At 36.3% G+C, this 8443-nt stretch overlaps 1 protein-coding gene across 1 annotated transcript in view; it reads left to right on the plus strand.

The window, feature by feature from the left end:
• Nucleotides 1-2222, plus strand: part of XPR1 (xenotropic and polytropic retrovirus receptor 1) — a 193766-nt gene extending 191544 nt beyond the window's left edge. Inside the window, exons 15-16 of the mRNA XM_036824076.1 lie at nt 1597-1618; nt 1704-2222. Of these exons, the coding sequence (XP_036679971.1) occupies nt 1597-1618; nt 1704-1766 (85 nt within the window). The 3' untranslated portion in view covers nt 1767-2222. The remainder of the gene's footprint in view (nt 1-1596; nt 1619-1703) is intronic.
• Nucleotides 2223-8443: the final 6221 nt, after the last annotated feature.

Consider the following 8443-nt stretch of genomic DNA (forward strand, 5'->3'; position numbering starts at 1 on the left):
CTTGAATTAGGATGCTTACAATAGGACTAAAAAGAAAATAAGGAAACATTTTAAAGGAAGTAAAAAAAAAAAAATAGGAGGTGGTAATAACCCACAGGGGCGCAGAGTAGAAATTGCCTGAGCTTTAGATAGAATTTAGAAGTTCTCTGAAGAGGAGAAGGTAGAGAAAAGAAAAGCAGAGCAAGGAACTGAGTCTTAGGGAACAAACACAGGCAAGGGAAAAAAAGAACCAACAAAAGGGGCAGGAAAGGAATGGTCAGGGAGGTCAGCAGGAAGAACATCAAAACAAAGCATCATATTATTATATATAGCAGGAAGCAGAGTTTGAAGAAGCAAGAGGAGGGGATGTGGCGGCTGGTGGAGTCAGCAAGATAAGGGCCATAAAGGGCTAGAAGGCAGTGCTGTGGGTGGTCGTCTCATTGAGCTCCTAAATTGGAAAGTCTAATCCTTGTTAGTTACCAGCAGAGGGCAAGCTAAACATACACTCTTTTTGCTTCAGAAACAAGGAAGCTCTTTGGCAATAGATCTTTATGTTCAATTTCAGGTGTTCAGTGGAAGAATGCTGGGATACTAGATTGCCACCAGAGGAAGACATTTAGAACAATGGAGCAGGTTATATGTAACGGAGAGAGCAGGGAATCTAAAATAAGAAGATCTGAGATTGAGTACTGACTTTGTGACTCATGCAACCTTTAGCACATCCTTAACCTTTTGAATGTCTGTTTCCACCTCTGTCGAGTAATAATAATAATATCCACTTCACCTCATGGGGCTTGTGAGTTGCAGAACATTTTGACATTATCTAATCCCATTTTTTCATCCCATGCAGGAATGTCTTTTACAACATCCTGAATAGTTGGTCATCTTATGCTGATTGACAGTCATCGGTGACAGTGAAGTTTATAACTATACGAGGCACCTGCTTTTATTGTTGGATAGTTATTGTGGTAGATAGCTTATGTTGAAATATGCTTCACTATAATTTCAACCAGTTGATCGTGATTGGGCTTTCTAACATAACTTAGTTTTCTGCCTCTTCTATGTATACTTTGTTAACTGTTTGAAGACAACTGTCATGTCTCTCCTTAGGTCGTATCACCTGCTGGCCAACTCTCCTGGTTTTTCATGTGTACCTCAAATGATTCTTCTATCATCCTCATCGTAATTCCTTATATTTGTTTAATGCTTTACTGATGTTTTTTATATCCATTTTCTCACTTGATATTCATACTATCGCCATGAGGTGAAAGCGGTATTTTGTAAAATAGGTATTATTATTCCTGCTTTACAGAGATGAAAATTGTCACTCAAAGAGGTTAAAGAGATACATCATAAAATCAAAGTCCCTCCATTGCACATGACCTGGCTTTGTTTTTGTTTCCTTCCTCTGGTTGCAATCTAGTTTCTTAGTGTTTTTCCAGTAATACCTGCAATTGAATACGAAACTACAGGAACAGTCCATCTTGTATCCAACAGTGTATGGTGCCTGTGCCTGGTATTTTTAATGGTAGTAAGATTGGAAATGTACCTAATACTTTGGATGTGTTTGTATTTTAGTAACAGACTAAGTATTTTTTTTCCTCTTATTACCACTAGATCCAAGGCTCGTGACACTAAGGTATTGATAGAAGACACAGATGATGAAGCTAACACTTGAATCCTCTGAAGTCTAGATTAACATCCTTGGTTTTCCTACTCTACAGTTCTTTCCTCGACCAACGCAACCTCTAGTACCTTTCCAGCCGAAAACAGGAGAAGACATATAACACATTTTCCGAGCTCTTCCAGATCGGATCCTATGGACTCCAAACAAGCTCACTGTGTTTCTTTTCTTTTCTTCTGGTTTAATTTTCATTTTCTACTTTTAAAACAAATATTTACTTCATTTTGCCAATCGGAGGACATTTTAAGGAACAAAAACATAGTATCTTATGGATTGTTTACAATCACAAGGACACAGATACCTGTCAGGATGAAGAACAAGCATTGCAAGGACCCTCTGATGGGACGGTACTGAGATATCTCGGCTTCCGCTTGGCCCGGTTTTGACTGGTTGAAACCGGACATTGGTTTTTAAATTTTTTGTCTGTTTATGTGGAGAATTTTTTCCTTTCCTTCATACCCAGCGCAAAAGCACTGGCCGCACTTGCAGGGAAAGTGCAACTTCGAGCAGTACCTTCATTCACGAAGCTACTTTTTAATTTGATGTAACTTTTCTTATTTTGGGAGGGTTGCTGGGTGGGTGGGGAATATGATGTATTTGTTACATATGGTTTTCTCATTATTTATGAAACTTAACCATAAAAGAATGATACAACTCCTGTACAATGAAGGTGATAACAGTGAAAGAAGACAGGGGAAACTAATGTTGGACAGCATTTATGAGGGTTTAGTCCACAATACCTCTTTCATGAGACAACTTGCACCAGTTTGACTTTTTCTTTCCTTTCTTTTTAATTTTAAGCCAAAGTTTTATTACTCATTTTTTAAGTTGCTGCTGCTTTAGAATCCTGAGCATGTCTCTCATAACAAAGCATCCACACACTTCCACACAACCAGTTGAAATTTCTTTAAGAGCTCTGATACTTTTTTCTTTAAAGGAACAGATGTGGAATACATTTGCCCATATTCCAACCATAACAACTGAAGTTATGCCTTATTAAGCTTCAGCATGTAGGGTAGTTGAAGCACAGCCTTTACTAACTCAGAATTAGAAGACAAAGCTATTTCAGAGACTCTCTGCATCCTCATTGGATAGTTTTTCTTCTGGGCCCTCTTACTTTAGCCAGAATTTGATCAAATTAAAAGCCTGTCTTGGGGAAACCATGCTTTTGAGAGCATAGAACAAATTATCCTTCCTCTTTTACATTACAGTGATAAAACAGACCTTGGCAGCCATTTCTCCCAGCAGTTTTAAAGGATGAACATTGGATTTCATGCCCCTCCTATGATAGAAAAACTGCTTTTAAAATTTGGGGGGCTTAAACTTGGTTATACACAAAAAGTATTTCTTAGAAATTTCAGACTATCATGGTCTGTACATAATGCTCATTTTCACTTCTTTGTCTAATTTCTTTCCTCTTTCCTAAGTCATCCAGATAAGCCCAAAAGCCATAAGGGATTTTACTTTCTTGAATGTGGTTGGCATTAAATTTAGTATTATCACTTACTTAGTATTAAAAACATATGGTTACTACACCTTAGTATACCCTTTTGTCATCAGCTCCTCTCCCATGTATCACAAGTCTTTACTCATCCCTGTCGTAATTCCAGTAGATTAATTAAAGTTCCTGTTACTACCAAAATTCTTCCAATTAACTGACAAATAGTTTCTTTTTAAAGGAGGTTTTTTTTTCATCTTTATTCTGACAAGTTCCCAAAATCTGTTCCCTTCCTGAATCGAGATTTTTTTTTTTTTCTGAAAAAATCATAAAACTTTGTGGCCTTTATTGCTTTTTTTGTTTTACCAAGCATGTTCCTTGGCCCAAAACTGAAGAAGAGAAGTTTAATTTTGGGTTTTTTTTTTTTTAGTTTAAATAAATTGAATCATTTATAATAATCAGTGGTAACAATTTAGTGACCCTTAATAGTTTAAAGGTTGCATTATTTATACTTGGGATTTTTTTCTAACTATTCTGGTTTTGTACTTTAAAACTATGGGGGAAATATCACTGGTCTGTCAAAAAGTAGCAGTAATTATTCCTGAGTTACATAGATAAGTCCAGTGGACCAGTCATTTCCTGTACAAATAAAATTGGTGGTACTAATGTGTATCCAGAGCAATTTGAGTTGTCAACTTCATTCTTATTAGTAAACCTATATAGTGACACACATAAAATCTTACAGTTGACTTCTGGTATTTGAATTCTCCAGTGTTTTTACTTCAGTGTATCCTATGACCAATTTGGTCTTTCTTCAACTGTTATGATTCTAGGCCCTAATCAGTTATTTTTTCATAGGTAATACAATGTTAGAATGTATTCTTTTTCTGATGTTAATCCTATCAGCATAGTCTATTCAAGAATGATAAGGCTTATGTAACTTTCAGCTTACTATGACAGTTACTCAAATATGTATTTAAACACAACAGCTTTATGTTCCTCCTAAAGCTGTAAAGCGAAAAGAGGGCTTTTCCTCATCAGGAGAAAATGGTTTGGGCGACAGAATGTATATTTAATTTTTTTCCTCCAAAAAAGACATTGTGCATTTTTCTCTCCTAAGTTCTATATGCCCTAGCCGTTGTGAATGCTATATCCTACCTAAAATTTTATTGGAGCTTCTTGTACACTGAAACTCTCATTAGAACTCTTAGGAAATGAATATCACAGAGTCATTTTAAAGGAGCAGCAATCTAACCAAAGGTAAAACTTCATCTGATTTTAGGTTTAGAAATTCTAGTTTTATTTTATTTGAGAATCACTCAATTTGATAGTTAAAATACTCCCCAAATGAATGAAAAGGAAGTATAAAAAAAGAATAAAATTCCTTTTTCATTTTATGAAAGAAAGTATGGAAAGCATTGATTTGTGTAGAGAAAGTAAAAGACAAAAGTGGCTTATTTTCTATGCACAAATATGCACCTATTATTAAGGCTGCCTATACTATTAAAATGGAGTAATTGAGGAGGATTTCATACCAATACAGAGAGACAATAAAATGATCAAACATTAAGTCATCATTAATTAGGTTATAATAGTTATTTCTAAGATTGGAAAGAAGTTGAAAATCTATGTGCAACTTTCTTTTCCAGCATCAGCCATTTTTCTCCTTAAGAAACCTGCTTAACTTCAGATTCAGAAGCAATGATGTGAGAGGAGAATGCCAGTCACCTTAGCAGTAACATGTATGAACCCTTAAAGAAGGAAAATGGAGCCCAGCCCCTAGGATTTGTGACATCCCAATATTCTCAACATAAGAGTTCTAAGATTTTTAACGGATTTTACTAGAAGTAATTGTTGCTATATGGTATCCTTCTACCATGATTTGACCAAAGTACATTCATGATAACTAGAGAAAGCAGTTCATCATTTCTTAACTAAGGCAAGTTAAGAATAGAAAAAAGTAGCCTATTACTGAGCATACAAGCATCAGATTAACAGACATTTAGTTGAAGAGAAATAAAATAATTGTGGAGATAGCAGAGAAGAGCAAAAGGATGTTGGACCTTGGCAGCAGGGCAGTTAGGAAAGTATATGAGCTTGATGGCATGGAGGTGATGATGCCTTGCTGTCTCTCCTTTCAGTGGTTATACAGCTGGTAAGAGACCTGCCTTTGTTTTCCTACCATCTTTCTCCACTACTTTGCTTTATTCAGGAAATAGTTCTTTATGCCCAAGTGCAATTTTCTAAGCAATGACTAGAAAAATTTCTTAGTCTAAGAAAAGTAATTTAGAAAATAACTCTATCCATGGCATTATTTTATTCAAAAACTTAGGTTTCTCTGAAGTGATTGCACTTTATTTGGTAAACGAATTTCAGATTATTGTTTTCTGTAATAGTTTGCATGAAATTTTCTAGCTCGCTCAAAAAAATAAGTACTTCTTGCTATACAACATTGAAATTTTTAAAATTAAGATAGCTTCTCAGATTGAAAAAGGTTATGTTGAATCTAAGGCTTTCTCAACTACAAAATCACCATACTTTTAACAAATCTAATTTTAAAAGCCAACAATAAATAAGATCAATGTCACTAGGTTAAGACAGTAAAAGTTCTAGTAGAACTTCAGGAAAAGTTATGTAAAGAGGAGTAAATCAAATTTATGAGCTTAATTCATTTTATGACGCATCTGACTTTTATTTCTTGCTTTGGATGATTAGCTGAAGCAAGGAAAATTAAAGAGATTTTGTAAATTACTTAAACACACTTCATTTCTGCATTTCAGGTATCAGTCTTGATAGTAAATCTTAAAAGCTAACTCTCTGCATTGTATTTTCAGTCTATACAATGTCAGAGCACAGTGGTAATGTGGGATAGAGTTGATTATATTAGAGCATAAGAAATTTGTGCTGGCCAATGCTACAAACCATTAATTCAACCAGCATTAAGCCACACTACTCACCAAATATGGAAAAGTAAAAGCATTTCATTAGATTTGGAAGAGCTTAGTTTAAATGACAAAAGAAGTTTGCCTGGGAATGGAGAGGAGCCTGCTGATGGGAATGGCTCATAATGCCTTTCTGGTATGAATTAGCAAAACTCTGATATTGAGTTGCCCCTTAAAAACAACCTTCCAGGATGAATTTGCTTACTGTGGAAGAGGAAGTCAGAGGGACAAGATGAGAGTTTCCTCTGAAGAGAAGAAAATCATTATTCTGCTTTTCATCTAAAGCATCTAAAGCATGTTTCCTTGTAGCAGACCTTTGGTTTATTTTATTATTAAATCAAAGCCACCTTCAGTTTTGTTTGTTTTTGTTTTTGTTTTTTTTATGGTGCCATCAACCTAAGGAGGACAATCAAATAACAAGCTGTTTGCCTTGGATTCAGTGTGTCTGCTAATTACACAGTCTCAACTTGTATACCTTGTATACCTTCAAACCAGTTACTTCTACCATATTACCTTAGTTCTTCCTATGCCCTTTCCTCTGTACCACCACACATCAGAGGGAAGACTTACTACCAGAAAGATGTGGACTTCTAAAAAAGAACAAGGATTCCATCTCACTATCCCTTTATCATTATCTCTGAAGTCCCTACCCACACTTCCCTGATTGTCCTGTAGCAACACCAGCGTGATGGGAATAGGGAGGAAGATTGTGGGGAATCCTGAATGATCATGATGTTGTTATTCTTTTGAACTGTAAAGTGAAATTGTGAGCCACTCACGTTTGCAAAAAGAGCAGAACTCTTAAGCTTTATCACATTGTGAAGATTAATATCTTGCTGTTTTCCAGATTAACACAGAAGCTTGTATCCATGAAGAGTATTTAGGAGGGCAATAGGGTGTAAAAGGTACCTGTCTTTTTTAATCCTCTCCCTCTACTCATGTTTCCTTCACCCCCCCCCCCACCATGTTGTGTTGGTCAAATGATAGTATTCTATGAAACTCTGAACTATAGTTGTCAAAAGTAACTATGGAATGTGATTAGTCCTCTGTGGGTGCTGCTTCCCCTCTTTTTTCTCCCTTGCTTTCTTTCTTACTCTCTCCACTCTGGTAAATGGAAAAGGTGACGTCAAAGAATTGATGCTTGCTTGGACTCATGTTGTATCTGTGACTATGCTATTACCTGTCTCCTTTTTCCTTCTTTCTTACATGGGTAGAATTCTTACGAAGTGTGGAGTTCCCTTCTCGAAAGTAGGTTAAATGCACAATGTGGTACTGTTTTATAGTTTGTAGATGGTTGTATAAAACAAAAAGTTAATGTGGTTATGTGTTTTTAAAAGAAAATAAGTGATTGGTTTAAAAAACTCTGTCCTTTTTTCAGTATTACAAGCTTTCTCTGTTTTCCAACAGTTTGCTGACTCCTTTGTCACTGGCTTGTGTGACTGTCTGTTTTTCTCTCTGGGTTTCTTGGATCCTGAACATGATTCCTCTTAGGACTAACTTGTATAAGCATTTAGGGCAAACAGACTTCAAGGGTGAACATTTTTTTTAACTCTTTTACTAAATGGAAAAATAATCTTAAATGGCCTTTTTTCTTTACGTAATATATGAAGTGTGACTCTAAAGCAATGGATTGATGCAACAGGTCTTTTTTTTTTAACTCACACAAAGAATCTCAAATACCAGGTGAAGTGACCTGTTCAGTTGTATCTTGGCGATCCGGACACCTGTTATCACTGCATACCCAGACCCTGTATGGGAACATAGAATTTTCTGTGGAATTCCTGGATCAGTTATTACTCCTTATATCTGTCTAGGAAAAGTTATGAAATTAACTGACCCTAGGATGAGTATACTCAAAATGGAAAGAGAAAAATATTTTATTGACTAAGCCAAAAAGCCTTTTCATTTTATTTTAATATCACAAGTTCTATTCTTACTATGTTTCTATCTAGGCTAATATGATAATGTGCAGTTACCAGGTTAAAGTCAAGATAAGCTGTGAGGGACTTCCCTGGTGGTGCAGTGGTTAAGAATACACCTGCCAATGCAGGGGACATGGGTTCGATCCCTGGTCCGGGAAGATCCCACATGCCGCGGAGCAACTAAGCCCATGCGCCACAGCTACTGATCCTGCGCTCTAGAGCCCACGAGCCACAACTACTGAGCCCACGTGCTGCAACTACTGAAGCCCACGTGCCTAGAGCCCTGCTCCGCAACAAAAGAAGCCACCGCAATGAGAAGCCCATGCACCGCAACTAAGAGCAGCCCCACCTGCTGCAACTAGAGAAACCCAGCGCACAGCAACGAAGACCCAATGCAGACAAAAAAAAATTTTTCTTAGTAATTAAATTTTTTTTAAAAAGGTAAGCTGTGAATATATATGAATCACTGGATACTCAA

The sequence above is a fragment of the Balaenoptera musculus genome, chromosome 1 (assembly GCF_009873245.2).
Source record: "Balaenoptera musculus isolate JJ_BM4_2016_0621 chromosome 1, mBalMus1.pri.v3, whole genome shotgun sequence".
NCBI lineage: Eukaryota > Metazoa > Chordata > Mammalia > Artiodactyla > Balaenopteridae > Balaenoptera > Balaenoptera musculus.